Genomic DNA, 18460 nt, shown 5'->3' with positions numbered 1-18460 from the left:
TACATACAATACAATTCAAAGACCGCTGACTTTATAAAAGTGAATAAATAAAGATTTTTAGGCAATAAATGCAAGCAGATTTGTATTTTTTAGGCTTTTTAGAGGGTTTTTTTTGTATTCCCCTTCCCTTTTAAACTGTTCTAAACTGTGGAAGAAAGTAATTAAATACATTTACTCAAGTACTGTATTTAAGTACAATTTTAAGGTATCTGTACTTTCATTTTGTGTTACTTCATACTTTGACTTAACTACATTTTCTTGGTAAATGCTACATTTATTTTATAACTTTAATTACTTTTCAGAACCAGATCAATATAAAAATACTGTATAATTATTAGACCTCATTTATCTATGGTGGAAAATTCACAAGTTACCCAGCAGTAATTTATATTAAATGCATATAAGATAGTTAGGACTAGGGTTAATTGATTTCATTGAGTTGATTGATTATGGACTGAATCCCTAACTATGTTTTTACAAGCTTTCGTCACTGCAACCTAGAATAACATGCGGAGACTGTGTGATAATGGTCTTTTAGTAGAAAAATAATCCATACTTTGTTAAATATTTGCCATGATTTTAAATTAACCTCTGTCTTGAAATGTTACTCCTCCCCAGTGTCCTCTCCTCTCCTCCCTGGTGGCTGAAACTGTTGAATTTTTTGACAAGTTTCTTCAACATCAGGAAAAGAAGTTTAAATAAAACTAATTAAATAAGATCCTTAAAATAATACTCATTTTTTCTGCAGGTATCACTGCTCCATCTCACATTGTTTTCAGCAGCCTACATCACTCACGGTGCTGTTGCTTCTAATTAAGAGCTCTGCCTCTTTCACATGAATGTAGCCCGATAAAAAAACCCAGATTTAACAGAGCCAGTTGATAACCTGCTACTGGTTGTCCAGGACGGCCAATGTTACGCTCAGTGAATCCAGATAAATTTGAATCTGAGGTGGAGGGCTGAAAGTTTTTTTCCTTCTTATTAATCCTCCTGTGGGGCAGCACGGTGGTTAGTGCTGTTGCCTCACAGCGAGCAGGTCACGGGTTCACAACCTTTCTGTGCAGAGTTTGCATGTTTTCCCCTTGATTGCGTGGGTTCCCTCTGAGTACTCTGGCTTCCTCCCACAGTCCAAATACATGTGACTTAGGTTCATTAGTGTCTCTAAAGTGTGAGTGTGTGTGGTTGCTTGTCTGCGTGTTGGCCATGCAATGGACCAGCGACCTGTCCAGGGTGTAACCTGCCTTTCGCCCGATTGGCTCCACCGACCCCGTTTGGGACTCAGCGGTTTAAGAACTGGATTGGCCAGTGTTTCTCAACAGATGTCTTCACATGAAGTCTTACAAGATTTTTCTTCATTTGAACATTTGTTGTGCATTTATTTATCTGTCTTGTATTAAATATGTGGCTTTTGATGTAGGCTCTATTTATTTGATGCTATACAAATGAACTGAATTGAATTTATTTGTGACAAGCAGGTTCAGAGTGTATAGTAAATTAGATGCAAGTATTTAAAGAAAAGACAAACAAGAGCACTCAGAGTACATGAAACTCTGCCAGGGCACAGCATTCGCTCATGCAAGTGGGTCCCTTGTGAATAATTAACACAAAATGCGTCCTTAAATCCTTGATCCAAATAATCTTTTATGGTATCTCTTTACTCACAAAGAACAGAGCTGATGCTAACAATTACAGTAGCATAGCACTACAATCAAAACTCTAAAGCTAGCTGAAAGCACAACAAAGCATGAAAACACAATTAACAGTGAATCAATATCAAAGAGGAAACAAACAAATCTCAAAACAGGAGCAGACCTGTGGGACTACTCACAGCCCACAACTCAAGAGATGTATTATAAAAGCTAGATGCCGGATGGAAACATGGCACCCATTCTGCTCGATGAAAGTTTGCTGGCCATGAAATAGCTGAGCAGACAAAAGTGTCTTTTATCCAGTTGATTTCTGCAAGGTTGTGTGTTGATTGGTGGAGCCGCTCTTTGACATAGGGCAGAAGCAGCATTGGATGGGCAGAGCATATCCCCAATGAAACAACCTGCTGATTGAACCAATCAGGTGGCCACACCTGCAGCTTTACAGCCTACAGCATGTTTTAAAAGTTAAAAAGCAGTAAAATAATGTGTTAGGGCAAGTGCTTGAAAAAATAGCTGAGCTAGAGGGGAATATCGGGAGTAGTTAATGCCTCTCATCAGGTTAAGGCAGAAGGGGGAAAGGTTCAACTCTCATAACCAGTCTGAAATTAAGGCAGGGAACCACAGATCTGTCGCGCTGTCAATTGTTTACTTCTCAGTCGCTCAGGACACAGCGCTCAGGCTTGTCATGTTGCCTTGCTTGCTAGGCTACCTTCATCTAGTTGGAACACTCACTTCAGCCCTCTGGCTAGAATACCCACGTCAACTTTCATTGAAAATCATCTAGCCTTAAGGTGGTGGCGTCTAACGCTGACCTGGGCTTGCACAGAGAAAACACCCAGGAAAATTAATGCTGGCAGTGGTTGTCACATACAGTATGCTCCTAAATAGCCTGTAGAATAGAGACTGTGCCCACACACACACACCTGTGATCAATCCACTCACTGCAATCAATCAGTGGCTTGTACTGAGTGAAATCCCTTCACCAAGCCCTCATTTCACTCAAACACACACAACAGCATAAGTAAGGTGTTACAAATCTGCCCCTTCAACTGTTTGACCTCCTACCTTGTGGGTTGTTTCAGGAGCCTCTAGACCAAAACCAGCAGACTCAGGAACAGCTTCTTCCCCACAGCTGTCTCCTTACTGAACTCTGTCCTCCATTGACCTGGTATTTCATTCCATTTCATCCCACTGCACTAATGTTCTATAAACCTTATCCATTATTGTAATTTAAACCCATAGTCTGTTGTATATTGTACATCACCCTACATAACTTACTGTAACTATAAATTGTACATATCTATTGGTAAATTAGTTCTGACTGAACATACTGTAGATACTGCACACTGTGCACTGTTTAGATGCTAAACTGCATGTCGTTGCCTTGTACTTGTACATGGATAATGACAATAAAGTTGAATCTAATCTAATCTAATTCTCATTCATACTTATATTCATACATTCACATACATGTATGGCTGTGTATGTATGTATAGGCATGAAAGTATACATATACAAGTGAAGTATTCAGTGTATGCCTATACAGCTTCAAGTGCAAGTTCATAAAGCCACGATTTACCACACTCCGGTACAATAGGTGGCAGTATGTACCTTTTACGTTGCTCTGTAGGCCGCCATTAAAACTGAAGAAGAAGCAGTAGCAGCAACTCCAACAATGACAAATGTATTATCAATCTGCTCATTATCTTGGCAAAATTCTTCACTCATAAAATGAAATTTCTGAAAATAAATCATCATGTTTTACAACTTTAAAATAATCTGATCTGAACAATTACTTCCAAACACTGTCACACTTAAAACATTCTAACGAAAAACTAGCCAAAAGCATTGACCTCTAAGTTTTACTTGAGTATGACTTTACCTCTGGTATTTTGTTCATTTTGTCCTGCCTACTGCAGCCTAGTCAGAGACACCTGTGTACAAAGCTTTAACAACCATGAAAAATAACAGGAGTGTTGTGTAATTTATTCAGAAGTGAAGCACTGAATGTGTATAAAAAGCATTGTTTTTACATTTTGATAGAAATGCACATACTCATTGTTTATAATAAAATGTTATCAGTTAAACTTTGTGTTGAGCTGTGAGAAGAAAATAAATGTGTTAATGACTCTAAACTTTCAGGTTCCTCTACGAAGGTTCCATAGGTATTTCCAGTTTGCCTTTTTCCTGGAGACTTTCTATAAATGCTGTGATCCTCTTGTGTAACGTTTCCCTCTGAAGCTGCGTCATTCTGTCTATTTCCTCTTGGGCTTTCTGTTGTTGCTTTACCTGCTCCTTTTCTGATATGGAGTCAATAGTTGCGATATTTTTCATCTGCATTAGAGAAAGATTGCTCTGGATGTGGCCTCTTCTTCTTATTGAACTTGTAGGGGTAACCGAGGGTAGCAGTGCTGATACTGACCGACTCTGCTCCACCAGTTTACATCCTGTGTCATTATACTGGGATTTGCTGGAATGTTGTCTTCTTCCATCAGATTTGTGAACACCTCTAAAATGTTTCTCTGCAGTCTTATGTTCATCTATTTCTTTCATAGCAATGTTTACTGTAGCTTTAGGTTCGCAGACTTTTACCATCACCACTTTTCTGTGTTCCTTCATCAGTGAGTCTCGTCTCTGTTGAAGCATTTTTCGGGCGTACCTGTACTGTTTCTCCAGCATGTTAAGTTTATGCTTGAGATCCCGGTTCTCCTTTTGGTTCAACACTCTCAACTCTCTGTGTGTCACAGCTCGTCTGTACACTTTATCCATTTGTACAAAGGCTAGAGGGAGAAATGTGCATTTTTGAGTCAATTTGTTTCGCCAATTCTGTCAATTTTTAAAAATTAAAGCCAAGGTTGGCCTTTTTTCTTACCTGGTTTGTGTGCACCATCCCCCAGAGCAGTGTAACATAAGTGTTTGCAGCTGTGGCTTGCTCAGCACATGTAATACAATATTCCATTGTATTAGAGGCAAAGTGAAAGGGATTGGTTGGTAAATGCAAGAGTGCTGTTAGTAATTGTGCACTGGCATGTTCCTGAGATTAACTTTCAAGATGCCTTTAAAGCACAGTCACAGGGTTTCTTCCAGGTTATAAAATCACTAAGACACAGCGATTCACCTTGTGCAGAACCCCTTGGCCTAGTGTTTTCTCTGGATTTATGCAACTGTGGGTAATAATGCTACCTATGTCTTACATGTCTTTCACCGTTTGAGGTCTTAGTTATATTTTAGATTTTGGTGATAGTGTTGGAATACTTTATTCAATCATAAAAGTACTTCTACAATACAAAGACTACATTATTTCAGTTTTATATTACATGTCATACCCATTTTATAGTAGGGCTGGGCCTTTCTGTGCTTTAATAGCAAATCACTGCACAATGAATACTGATACTGTATACAAATTAAAATTACTTTTAACAAAATATTGTAGCCTGGATTTTATAAATGCTGAGGCCATGAATCCCCCACCAAAACCAAACTTTTCTAAAAAGATTAAGATGAATTTTTCTACTACTATATTTATTTATTTATACTATATTATTGTGTACTTAATTATTCCTAGTTATTTGGCACAAGGCCTGCCTCTGGTAGTTCAATTCCCACCCCCTACCTCAAACTAGAGCCAGTCTGGATGATGGCATAACTCAACTTCTCCAAAAATCTTGCAGTCTCCTCACAGCTGCTGAACATTTCACACCACCGACTGGTAAGCTCACTTTTTAACGCTCAACCGTAATTTACAGGTATCAATTAACTGTCAAATTAGCGGCTATTATATGGATTAAATATAATGCCATTTCTTTTTCTGTTAAAATATACTGCTAAAAAAAAAATAAAGGGAACACAAATAGTTGAATGTCTTATTTTTGTGTTCCCTTTATTTTTTTGAGCAGTGTATGTTGCATCAATTAATTTTAACCTTGACGTCCAGATCCGCGGAGACTGGAGCTAGCGCATGCGCATTACTGTTCTTGATTATTCAAATACTTGATTCTATTTTTGAGTACTTGGAATTTATTTATTAGGATGTGTGTGTGGTGTTTGTTTCTCATGGTGTTATGTTGTTTGTTCTCCATTGCTGCTGAAATACTGAAACTTCCCCATTGAGGGATCAATAAAGTACCTACCATTACGTAACGTTATGTAATGGAGAAACTTCCCTGACCAGCCAGATCAGTACAGAACTCTTTCATTTTCACTATTCTCTACTTCCCCTATGGTCTATTATTCCTTTTTCACATGCTAAATAGTTTCCTTATTCTTCACACCTTGCTCATGAATTATGCAACGACTTCACCTTGAGCTAGCAGCAGTTCTACGGAAGGTGAAATGGCCCAAAAGTCATATTTATTTTGTGTTCAAGGACCATGTGTTATTGTAGATCCACTGACAGCGGCTTCACCTACATTACAAAAAAAATATTAACAATAATCAGTGTTTTCTCACCTATCTCTAATTATATTTAGCTATGTAGATCTGGCTCTGTGTACCCAGGCAGGCTTGTATTAGCATTCATTTGGATCACTTACTCTAGTAGAACACTAACTGGTAATTCCTTAAGGCTGTTTAAAACCACTTATAACAGTTGTGACAATTTGGAACAGACAGAACAGTTTGGAAATACATTCAGATTAACAGTAAAATGTTTTAAAACCTGTGACACCACCTAAATACAACTGAAATATGTTAGTGAATCTCACAGCAAAACCTGTACCAATAGCTCTTTACAGAATCTTTAGCCCCTTTCCCACTGCCCAAAATAACCATGTAAACTCGTCACACCTTGTCTTTTGATGGCAGTGGGAATGCAACTATTGAGACAAATGACTTTTCAATCGACATGGGTGGTTATCCGCTTTGCATCGGCTTGGAAACAATGGTAACGCCAAACTTTGCTAAAGCCGCGAACGTAAGGAATGACGCTCGCGCGTTGTCATCACTTCAGCAATTACCAACTAGGAGGTAATGAAGGTTTGTCTCCTCCGTTGATAATTTCGGCTATTCTTTGCCATCTCAGCCATAAATTCCACCCGTCTTCCTTCAGTACAGAACAAAAATAAATACGAAGAAATAACGCTGACCTAGCTTCCATTCCGCTTTGTTTACCGGTATTTGACATCACCGGTGTGATGACGTCAGAAATGACGTACCGGGGAAACAAACTCCAGTGTTGGAGAGCCAAGCCAGGTTGGTCGGCAGTGAGAAAACCCTCAACGGCCAGTTAAATGCTGGTTTAGCCGGGTATAAAAAATACCCATGTATGCTCTGTAATTTTGCTGTGAAAGCGGTATAAGCTTTTACTGCCCACAGAAGACATTGCCAGCATTTTTCTTACATTAATTTAAACACTACATGGGCACAAATGCATCGAGTTGCTCAGGTTGCTAACAGTATTTGGTTTAGACCAAACTAGAATAGATTTGTTTACTGTCACAATTTTTGTAATATGTGGTCTTTAAGCAGATCTGCTGAAGTGATCATATTTAGGCTACAGTATAAATGAATGAGAATATAAATAACTCATATAGAATAAACATCTTATGAAAATCCATGGTGGGACACCGATGTGACTTCTAGACACCAGATGTATTATGGGCCATTTCAAGTAAAAAAAACCCAGAGGTCACTTATTATTACAATTGAGGGTATAATTAAGTTTCTGGTGTGCTTGCTCATCTGTTTGAGCGTGATTGCTTATTGCTCTTGACACTTCGTATCCACTTTTTTTTCTCCAATCAATCACAGCTGTCACTGCTACAACTATCAAATGAATCACATCCTACACGCTGGAAGATTTTTACTGGGAAACCCTCACCAGACAGTGAGTGTTTAAAAAGGATCATTAAAAAGCTTTCATTAAGTTGCTTAAGGTTTACTTGCTGTCATGTCGTTTATGTTGAGGCATTTGAGACCCCAGCCAGAACACAGCAAGACATTTATTTCAAGAAAATGTAAACTTCTTTGATTTCCTTTACAGACCTGGCACAAGTGTTGCTCTAGCTTGGCCAAGATGATGCAGGCAGTGTATGTCGACATGCCAGGAGGACCGGAGAGTTTGCTGCTGCGAAATATCCCCAGACCTCAACCTAGAAATGGACAGGTTCTGATTAAAGTTCATGCAACTGCCCTCAACAGGGCGGACTTATTACAGGTACAATATATATTCTTACAAAGCATGCACAGTGCAGTCTACTGTACATGCAGTGGCCTGATGTGCATCACTACAGTATGTGGTTAATTTATTTCTCGACAAATTTCTGTGTATTGCACTCAAACAATAAAATCCGATGATTCTGATTCAGAAATGCATCTCAGCTCATATAAACTGGGTCTAATGATGGTTATTTTCTGTTTTCTGTAGAGACGAGGACTGTACCCACCTCCCCCAGGTGAGAGTGACATCATAGGCCTGGAGGTGGCTGGCACTGTGGATACTCTGGGCCTGGGGGTTAAAAGCAGCTGGAAGCCAGATGACAGGGTCATGGCCTTGCTCTGTGGAGGAGGATATGCAGAATACGTTGCTGTGCCTGAGGAGCTTCTCATGCCTGTTCCCCCTAATCTCACATTCTGCCAAGCTGCTGCAGTCCCAGAGGCCTGGCTCACTGCTTTCCAGCTGCTGGTTTTAGTAGGTATACCAACCTTTGTTTATTTATTCTTCTACTCTTGAGAAAAAATAAATTCAAGTATAACATTTATTCTTTTTGTAATTAAAAGAGGCCAATATTTAATTATGCATGTGTCATGTTGCTGTCTGTCTTCTCTGCCATAGCTCAGGTGAAGGAGGGCGAGGTGGTGCTGGTTCATGCTGGAGCCAGCGGCGTAGGAACAGCCGCTGTTCAGCTGGTTCGTCTGTTTGGTGCCGTGCCCATCATTACCGCGGGGAGCCCAGAAAAACTTAAGATGGCTGAGGAACTGGGAGCAGCAGCTGGTTTTAACTACAAAGAGGAAAGCTTCGCACAGGGAGTCTGTGACTTTACAGGAGGTGAATTGTGTAGCCACAGGTGACAGGGTGCTGTCTTTGCCTGTAATCGATTACTGCTGTAAAGATTTTGCATCTTCCACTTATAACGATTTATCAAACAGAATAGCAGAATTCTGTCAAATGTAGGTTTTACATCACTGCACCCATATTAGTAACTGCTACTCAGGATTGTTTTGATTTGTTACAAACACTTGTTGATGGAAGTCTTCTCCACCAGACATTTTTCATTTTTGTGAGGAAAGAAAAACAAAACAAAAAAAACAAACAAATACCAACAAAAAAAATGTTAAAGGATAAAACTCTATTCTATAGTTTTGCACTCAGCACCCAGCCTAGGGCCCCTGGATACCCATCTCTTTAAATATAAAAATGAAGATATCGTTTAACTTTTTATGGTTTAACTAAATACTTTCCTAACAGACATGGGTACTTGGAGACTTGGCAGTGGTAGTCAAACAGGAGTAAATCATGTATTTGTTTGGGACTATTTGGCACTGACTCAAAACAAACTACAGTGACTATATACATGGAAATGAAAGATCAGTCAGTCTAACCGTGTGGTTCACTTGTATTTTTAATAATTCTTGACAATAATTGAGCTCTGTGGCAGAGAAGAATAGGAGTTCAAGCTACAGACAATGGTCTGTTCATGGGATATGTTGAGAAAAACAGAGAAAATCACCCCTCATATATCCCTAAACTTAAAATATGTATAAGTCAGAGTCTATTCTGGAACTGCAAATGCTGTGTCTTCCTGGTGCAGCATACCAACATAACATTGTAATTCCACAGGCAAAGGGGCAAACATTATCCTTGACTGCATTGGTGGGCGAAACTGGGAGCAGAATGTGAGCTGCTTAGCCACGGATGGCAGGTGGGTGCTGTACGGCACATTGGGTGGCAGGACAGTGGAGGGAGATCTGTTTGGCAGACTTCTCTCTAAGCGAGGACACCTGCTCAGCAGCCTCCTCCGCTCTCGTAATCTTCAGGTGAGAATCTAACCCAAACAGAAACGACACAGCTCCGCCTTTCTGTGTGCACTTTGTCTAGTTTTCCACAGTCAGGCAATGTGCAAGTTAGTGTTGCCACATCTCTTGTATCAGCATTACTGTAACTAAGCCTGTTTCTGACTTTGCTTCTTCTTTTCACAGTACAAAGCAGACCTGGTGAAGGCTTTTTCACACAGAGTGTTACCATATTTCTCAGGCCAGGCCGCCTCCTTGAGGCCAGTGATTGACAGCACATTCACCCTGGGAGACATTGCAGAGGCTCATCGGCACATGGAAGCCAACAAAAACACGGGGAAGATTGTTATTAATGTGATTCCACAGAATCAAGAAACTCACTGATGAACAGCTGCAGCTGTGCAGCAATAGAAATGCAATTGTTCTGAAATGTAGCTTTATGTCAAGGAATTTTACAGCACAATGTTATTTGAAAACTCACACTAACTTTCTGTCACACTATAGCCTATGCTGAATACATCTAGGGCTAGGCCTATGGTGTTTGTTGACTTTGCCAATAAAGTTAGAAGAAAAAAAAAACGACCGATGACGTTACGTGTGTGTTTAAAGAAACTTTATCAACTTGTCGAACTTCCGGATTTTCTGCGGCTACTCTGAACTTTTCTCCGGGCATGAGGAGAGAAGTTTAAACTGGGGAAAACGTGGACTAGCTCCACTTATTTTAATAAACTTTGAGACCACCAGAAGACGGGGTTGGGACTCTATGATTCGACCGAAAACGACGATATTGATTAATTCAGTATGTAGATATTTACGTCTTCCTTATGCTGCCATGCTAAAATTAGCTAAGTATTGTATGTTAGCATGTTGTCGCGAGTTGAATTCGTAGGGTTTAACAGGAAGCGAAGTAAGAGAAGTTAAATGTTTGAGATGAGTCAATAAGTATCTTAAATTGTAGTTAGCGTGCTAATATATTAAATAACGCAAGCTAGTGTTTTAACTCTGCATTTCACAGAGTCACTACGTTTACCAGTCTGTCCCACAGTCTCTCCGCTGTATGTGACAGGAAGTAATTTGTAGTGTTTGTGATTTTTTTTTTATGTCAGCCGCTAATTTCTAAAACATGGAGGACCCAAACAGACCTCAGCGGAAAATGTCAACAGCGGGAGAGAGCTTGTACAAAGTCCTGGGCCTGGAGAAAGGAGCGTCTCCAGAGGAAATAAAAAAAGCATACAGGTGTGTTTTTAAAGATGTTAAGAATGATCCTTGAACTTTAGCATTGAGTAAACACGTGGGATTCGGGGCTGTAATAAGTTGGGCCGCAACTAGCAATTATTAAAGACGATTCCATTAATTAAGTGACTTAAATACCAGGAAAAGGTAAGTTACAAAAGGCAAAGTTGATCAGTGCTCAAAACGCAAGTATATTTGATTTTTTTGTTGTATTAAACAGAGAAATGCTGCAGAATATCCCCCAGTGAACAAGCTGCAAGTAGAGAATATTTACTTAAAAGGTTGATTGATGATCAACCTGATAACCTGTGAGAAGTCAAGCAAAAGCTGCTTTGTCAGCAGCTGCTGCTCTGAAGATCCTCTTTCTTCTCTTGCCCTTTCAACAACAGGTTTACAGTTCCAGCAGAAAATATACAAATATTAAAATACATTGAAAAATTAATAAAAATACAAGTGAGTTATATAAACATAAGACTGACATTTTATTGACAAAGGTCAAATCATCTAGGCTTAATGTAACATCTAATTTGCATTTAGTATCTAATTTTTTTTATTATGAAGGTTTAACTAACAGCATAGTCCTATAATAAGTGAGTTACAGTTTTCAGAGCAGCATCCCATATCTTATTTATAATTTTAAAAAAATCTGGGTAATGATCATGTTTTGTTCCACTCTGTACAATCAAATATTTTTGTATGAGTATTGAAAGTGTCCTTAACAGGGGGCTGAATCCCTGCTGTACCACTCTTATTGTGTAGATTGATAGATACTGTCGTTAGTGCTGGATGGCAGCAGTACTTTAAGCCCAAACACCATGTCAAATAGAACTGCATATTCTAACTCTCACCCTTTAATATCCAGGAAATTGGCCTTGAGGCATCACCCTGACAAGAACCCAGACAACCCAGAAGCTGCTGAGAAATTCAAGGAGATCAACAACGCCAACGCCACCCTCAGTGATGAGAACAAACGGAAAATCTATGATGAGTATGGATCCATGGGGCTCTACATTGCGGAGCAGTTTGGGGACGAGAGTGTCAAATACTACTTCCTCATGTCCAAGTGCTGGTTCAAGGTGAGAGATGCTGGGTGTGGTTTCAAAAGCAAGCAAAGCAGATGTCTGCAAATGATTTTAAGATATCCTAGTACTTGTATGTTTATTTTTAGACAGTTGTCTCTTACATGGTGTCATCTACTTTTTTAAAAAGTTCTTTCCTGTAGTTAAATCTTTTGTTTTGTAAGGTGTAGGCAAAGTGAGAGCTGGGTTACAAAAGTACTTGTATAGTGGTGCTCATTTTTCCTCTTTGTGTTTAGGCACTTGTGGTGTGCTGTGGTATTTTCACCTGCTGCTGCTGTTTCTGCTGCTGCTGTTTCTGCTGTGGGAAGTGCAAATCACCAGAGGATGAACATTTTGCCTATGTGGACCCTGAAGACCTGGAGGCAGAGATCAGAGAACAGGATGCTGGTGAGGGACTTTACTCTTCTGGATTCACTTTAACTTGTACAGAAATAGGCCGTCTTCCTGCTGCTTACATTAAAACGCTCAGTGCACATTACATTGTAGACTGTATGTAAGGAAATTAAACTAAAACTTTGGTTTTGTTTGGCACTATGAAAATCCCATGATACATAATATAGAACAGTCTGATATGAAGCCATAACAGCATCACAACAAAATTAGTGGCTCTAAAAATCTGAAATAAAACCAGTTTGAAAACTGAACTGGAAATGAGAGAGTTCATGTTTACCATTATGCCCAGTTTGGTTTATATTACAGCAAACCTTGTCAAAGAAAGAGAGGCTCGGTTTATATTTCATCAGTCACTATCAGTGGAAGTATGGGATGTCACATAACAGAAAAATCTTCATTGTCATAAATTGGATGCACCCAGTGTCTAAAATTAGGAGGCATGTTCAAAGCTGGTTAACTTAGCTTAGCATGAATGAAAGTCACTTTTGGCTTTTTCCCGTTACGGGTCACCACAGCGAATTGTCACACTGGCCATTCACATGTTGTCATTTGGCACACGTTTTACGCTGGATGCCCTTCCTGACACAACCCTGACTCGAACCTGGGCCGCAACGGTGAGAACGCTGCGCCTTAACCACTAGCCTACCAGGGAACCCGTTAACTTAGCCTAGCATATAAACTGAAAACAGTAACAGCTCACCCAGCTGGTAGGTAATATTTGCTTGGTGATGGCTCTTGGCAGAGAAATAACACATAATAAAACCACAAATTATCATTTTCACACTTTGGTTGTATACAGAATAAGCACACAAGATAAATAAAATGTTAATTAGAGAACTGTGGAGGATTTGGTTTTTGAAAGAGCCAGGCTGTCCACGGTCTTTACACTAATCTAAGCTAACCCGCTGTCAGTGTTAAGAGTCCTATTTAGCATCGAGACTTGAGAATGGTTTTAATCTTCTCATCTAACTCTTGGCAAGAAAGTGAACTTGGTTCCTAAAATGTCAAACTGTTCCTTTAAAGTCCTTGTTGATCTGTTCTTAGCCATGAAAGGAGCTCAAGTTGTTTTGTTAAGAAGCAGCATGTGGTTTGCTCAGTGTTGCATTCTGTTTCACAGCAGGAGACCATGTAGTAAATATTCAGCCGAGCCCTTGTGCTGCCACTCACAAACCAGGTAAAGTTATGACCTCTTCAGGTAACGTTCACCTGTCCTCAGCCAACGTTCACCTGTCCTCAGCCGACTGTTGCTCAGTGCTGCTTGCCTTATCTGGTAGAGCCGAATAAAACTGTGGCAGCTTCTAGCACTGCAAATAACATACTAACATTTACTTAGCAATGATATGCATTGAACAAAACCTTTTTGAAAGGGTGTGGCAAAGTAACCTGAGGTGGTGTTTTCTTAATGAGCCCTTAGGATGTGCCTTAGTAGCTTTGCATGCTTTCCTTTGTCACTGTTGGAAAAAAACAGTTTACAAATATGCTGAAGCTAAAGATCAGGAGCAGTGGTCCTGAGTGTGGGAGATGGGATTCTGCATGAATTTTTGAGATGGATTCAGAGGAGCTGCAGAATGATGTATCACACAAAGGAAAGGCAAAGGTTTAAGTACCAGGTACTTCACAAAGGTTCAACAGTTTGAGAACCTCTGCTCTTGAGCGATGTATTGATCATTGTAGAAGAAAAGAAAACAAAACCTGTGTTAAAGTTACAGTTGGTATTGATTCAAGGGCTGCGTATTCACCAACTTCAGCAGTTTTTTCTAAAGCATCTGCTCTGTTCTGCTGTTCCCTGCTGCTGTGTAATCTATAAAATATTCTTGTTGTATTTCAGAGCTGTTTGGTTGATCATTATGTATTGTTATTTAGATAAACCCTGAAGCCCTAAAAAACAAATCCATGAAAGGTTTTGACATCTTAAAATATTGTTTTGTGCCAAATGCAATGAGATTAAGTTTATAATGTTATAAAAAAAAAAGAAAAGCAACAAATCTTAAGTGCCACCTGTGCTGCTGTGGTGGAGAATTTGAATGCATGGAGCCTCCCGTGCCAAATGTAACGGTACATGTGCCGTGTAAATACATAGGATCATGTTAAATAAAGTTATAAATACAGACAAGGTAAGATATAAATGACCCATGAACAGTATCAAACTTCTTTTATTTAGCTTCTCAATTGTTAAAATAATGTAATATTTCCTTCTTTCTCTTTTTGAAACAAACAGCTCTGATTTGCTGCTTTTCCTGATCAATAGATCAAAGTACAGAAACTGCAGCTGTCATTAAAAGAACAACCCTGTTTCTCACATCTGCAGGTGAGAGCGCACCGATTGTGATTCAGCCTCATGCAACCAACGGCACCTCAAGTCAGCAGGGGAATAAATGAATGAGTGAGTCCTGCGGATTCTGGCCTGTGTCGTAAACGTGGGTCATCATCAGTGGCTGTGTTGATTCTTTTAAAGTGCTTAATCAAGACTATAAATACAGTTTCTGTGTTTGAATGTGCTTGTTGTTGTCAGAGACTGGCTGACATGCAGAAAACATCTTGACCTCAGAATGATACTGTATGTGTTTACATGAATCTAGCAGCGGTTTGATCGTGCCAGTGGGTTTGTCTTAAATCCAAACTCATTTTTTTTATATTTACCAAGGTCTAGAATAACCGTTCTTCTTGTGCACTTTACAAATGTAACTTCATATTTAAATGCTGCCACAATGATTGTGAGATCATGGGTCAGAAATGTTTGTTTTTAATGGACCGATTTGTGCTTCTCAGATTGTTAGGGGCCCTGTGGTTTACAGGTGTTCAGTCCCACGGCACATAGAAACATGAAGGATGCAGTTTTGCATTCAGATTCCACAAATGTACAGTCTTGACTGGGGTCAACAGTGTCTGTCCCTCGTTTGGCTGAGAGCCTGTAAATAGCCCATTGAGCATTAATGTAATGGTGATGGCCATTTAACGAATAATTCACCATTTAGGGAGACTTTGTTCTCCGAGTTAGGTGAGAGTATCAACATCAAGCTGATGTCCCTTCACGTCCTGTGGGATGGATGGCAGTGATGGGGAAAATTCTCACAGTCTGACTTCACAATTTTGGACAAAGCTGTTTGGTTGCAGAGTTGGCAGCATGAAGCTTCTTTAAACTGGATTTAATCACCTTTAACAAAAGACGTGAGCTGATGTGAAGCATCTGGTTTTCATGTTATTACTCATTACAGTTGGATATAAATCCAGAGTTTGTTCTGTAGTTACGAATTTGTTCGACTTCAACAGTTCTGACAAGTTGGAAACTCATCATGAATAATTCCGACATACTGTGAATGTGTCGGTAGGAGTGGAGTTCTGGTCAGGAGGTGATTAGCCTAGTTTAGCATAAAGAATGAAAGCAGGAGGAAACGACTAGCCTGGCTCTTTCCATGGTTGAAAGGTCAGCATCTGACTCTCCGGAGTCTTTCGTCACTGTAAAGTTGAGCCGACACTGTGCGATTTTTATTGATTGCATAGTGGTAACTCTCAGAACACGTTTTGATCGGCCTCTCTGTACAGCCAGAACGTTTAACTTGACTGGAACAGTTACAGAAGCCAAAGTCGGCTGCGCTCAGTGACTGTTCCAGTAAAGTTAATTCAGACAAGAAGGCTGTAGTCAGTGTAGTCAAAGGAGGGTAAATCTCATTGTCCTTAATTGCATCCATGTTCTCCTCACTTGTCTTTTCCTTGTCTTCTGTCAAAATTTCAAACGTCAGAAATCCAGCTGATCGCCTGAGAGCCAGATGATTAATCAGACACCTCAAACTGCATGATGTGGTGACACATTTGGTGCTAAACTCAAGCTGCATGCATATAGTGTTTGCCCAGATTCAGTTTGTAGGCCTTAGAGATCTTGGTGGACACACTTTACCTTTTGACAGAGCCAGGCTAGCTGTTTCCCTCTGTTTCCAGTCTTTATGCTAAGCTAAGCTAATCACCTCCAGGCTGTAGCCTCACATTTACCAAACAGAGATGAGCGGTATCGATTCTCTCACCTCACTCGTAGAAAGAAAGCAAACAAACTACTTAAAGACAGACTAGTGGAACTATCAGTTCGCTGCACATTGTGTGACCTTGGGACAAAATTACAACAATTACAATTTTTTTTTTAGGTACAAATAATGGTCACGTTAATTGTTTGAACCTTTTCTACACTTGAACAAATGGTGAACTGCCAGATTTAACAACAGGATAACTTTATGATTCAGTTTTTTTTGCCAAATCTTCCTGATTTCCACGTTGAACCTGGTGACAAGATCCTAGATGTATCAAGGTTTTTTTTAAAGATTTATTATGCAGGAAGCATGTTTTTATGTAAATTCAGAGTTATATTTGTGATTGGAATTTCTAGAACACATTGGATGTATATTAAGATAATTCTGATCTTTCATCATGTCTATATTGTACTGTGGTTTGTATTTCACTGGGCTGTGTTTGTATCTCACCATAATGCTATGTGCCTGAATACAAAGTGCCTGAATACAATTTGTTGGGACGAAGTGGGTTTACTTTTTCAAGTTTATTTGGGTAAAATATTACCAAACACAATTTGTATATCTCAGCATTCCCAGGTATTTTACTGTTCTTTTTTTTCCCTTTGTTTCCAAGTTGTTTCTCCAAAATTTGGATCAAATAAACTTGAGCTGAAATGGAAGTGTCAGTAACCTTGTTTTGTAATTTTAGCTATCACCACTGAGCTCAGTAATCTGTCACTGTCATCTCTTCATGCTCCACCCATGACAAATAATGTGTGTTAGAGCCGATGTTTAAGTTGTGGAGCTTCACTTCAACACTAGATGAAATCCTGGAGTCCTGAAGTGGAGCCACATCTGGACATGGAATTTTCCCACACAGCCTGAGAAAGAGCATCTGATGGAGTCTCATTTGAAGCCTGTTGGATGGTAGGTACTTCTTCTTCTTACCCTCTCAAATCTTTTCCATTTTTCAGCATTTTTGAATAATGTTCCAGAAAACCATTCCCACTTCTGTCTTCTTTCAGGGCGGGTTCTCCAGACTCGGAGTTCAGCTACAGTGCCTCCAGCGCAGACGCCCGTTGGCGGCCTGGGCAGCTCTGCCAGGACCCGAACACCACATCGGGGGCTGATAGTGACACCAGACATTTGGCCAGAAGGAAGCTGCTTGTCGCCTGCACCATCAGCCTGGTGTTCATGACCGGAGAGCTGATTGGTATGGTCACGGCGATTATTCCACACTCCTCCAACTTCCATCTATTAATTCAACGGGCACCGTACGTGCACACACACAGCAGCCAAATAGAAGAGCGGAGGCTGAAATCACCAAACTCCATCCACCAAGTACATTTAGACGCGCAGGATTACTTATCAAAAATGAGCACCATACCTCCGTACAGGTCAAAGTATGTGTCCTGTTTATAACTTTACTACCAAACAACAAAATGCGCCATCAAATTGTCTATTTGTTCAATTTACAAAAGAACTCGCACAGAAAATAATCCTGCAGGTTAATCCGTAACGACAATAATCACTTATTGCACTAGAACTAGTTCAGCAGAGCTCCACCTCAAGCAAATAGTCAAATCCTGCTTTTGCATCAGTGCATGAGTGACAGGTCATTAACATAACATACTGTATAGGGTAACATTTTTCTGCATTGAGTAGTCTACTAATACTTTAAGTACATTTTTGTGTTAATACTTATTAATGCAGGACTATTTGTAACAGAACAGGCCACTTTCACAGTGTGATATTAGTATTTAAGGATGTGAATACTTTACTGGTGTTAACATGTTACCGTTGTATGCTTTTTTTCTTTTTATCATTATAACTTATTTAAGGTCAATCTAGCTGCAATCCAGCTCAATAAACTGGCACAGTCACTTGAAATAAAGAAAGACTCCTTTTGTCACTCTTCTGAGAGTCCTTGTAGTTGATAACAGCAACTGTGTATTTTAAATCTCGTACTGTTGCAACCCCACATGAGACTAACCAAACTACACTGGCCAGGTGCAACATGCTGCTGCTAGCTGACTGCAGATTTACAGTCCAGGCTAAGCATATTATATAATTTTATTTTGACTTCACATTACTTTCAAACTAGTAAAACTTAGGTCACTGTGTTATAAAGAGGTCTGTCAGGTCTTGTAAAAGTGAT

The 18460-nt window shown here is 39.7% G+C and overlaps 3 protein-coding genes and 1 pseudogene across 11 annotated transcripts; 3 read left to right on the top strand and 1 right to left on the bottom strand.

Annotated features, from left to right (window-relative positions):
• Positions 1–3635: 3635 nt before the first annotated feature.
• Positions 3636–4562, bottom strand: LOC109973339 (uncharacterized). Its single transcript, XM_020622851.1, has 2 exons — positions 4522–4562; positions 3636–4429 (listed from the first exon to the last, which is right to left on the bottom strand). The coding sequence occupies exon 2, from the start codon at positions 4416–4418 to the stop codon at positions 3798–3800; it is 621 nt and encodes a 206-aa protein (XP_020478507.1). The 5' UTR covers positions 4419–4429; positions 4522–4562; the 3' UTR covers positions 3636–3797.
• A 766-nt stretch (positions 4563–5328) lies between these two features.
• tp53i3 (tumor protein p53 inducible protein 3) lies at positions 5329–10162 on the top strand. 8 transcript variants are annotated; one of them, XM_020622898.1, is made up of 7 exons: positions 5329–5358; positions 7398–7473; positions 7630–7803; positions 8014–8281; positions 8422–8634; positions 9427–9623; positions 9786–10162. In XM_020622898.1, the coding sequence occupies exons 2-7, from the start codon at positions 7420–7422 to the stop codon at positions 9981–9983; spliced, it is 1104 nt and encodes a 367-aa protein (XP_020478554.1). In that variant the 5' UTR covers positions 5329–5358; positions 7398–7419; the 3' UTR covers positions 9984–10162. The 8 variants fall into 8 exon arrangements, with proteins under 8 accessions (XP_020478554.1, XP_020478556.1, XP_020478551.1 ...); XM_020622900.1 differs by lacking the exon at positions 5329–5358 and adding an exon at positions 6102–6200; XM_020622895.1 differs by lacking the exon at positions 5329–5358 and adding an exon at positions 6215–6614.
• Positions 10163–10230: 68 nt separating this feature from the next.
• Positions 10231–16944, top strand: LOC109973372 (dnaJ homolog subfamily C member 5B-like). Of its 2 annotated transcripts, XM_020622903.1 has the most exons (6): positions 10231–10398; positions 10706–10835; positions 11695–11908; positions 12148–12298; positions 13422–13478; positions 14613–16944. In XM_020622903.1, the coding sequence occupies exons 2-6, from the start codon at positions 10723–10725 to the stop codon at positions 14681–14683; spliced, it is 606 nt and encodes a 201-aa protein (XP_020478559.1). In that variant the 5' UTR covers positions 10231–10398; positions 10706–10722; the 3' UTR covers positions 14684–16944. The 2 variants fall into 2 exon arrangements, with proteins under 2 accessions (XP_020478559.1, XP_020478560.1); XM_020622904.1 differs by lacking the exon at positions 13422–13478 and having other exon boundaries at positions 10234–10398; positions 14613–16941.
• Positions 16945–17200: 256 nt separating this feature from the next.
• Positions 17201–18460, top strand: part of LOC109973352 (zinc transporter 2-like) — a 2720-nt pseudogene continuing 1460 nt past the window's right edge.

This window comes from Monopterus albus, unplaced genomic scaffold (assembly GCF_001952655.1).
Source record: "Monopterus albus unplaced genomic scaffold, M_albus_1.0 scaffold290.1, whole genome shotgun sequence".
NCBI lineage: Eukaryota > Metazoa > Chordata > Actinopteri > Synbranchiformes > Synbranchidae > Monopterus > Monopterus albus.
Note: the sequence above shows the minus strand (reverse complement) of the source record. Positions and strands in the feature narration are given on the sequence as shown.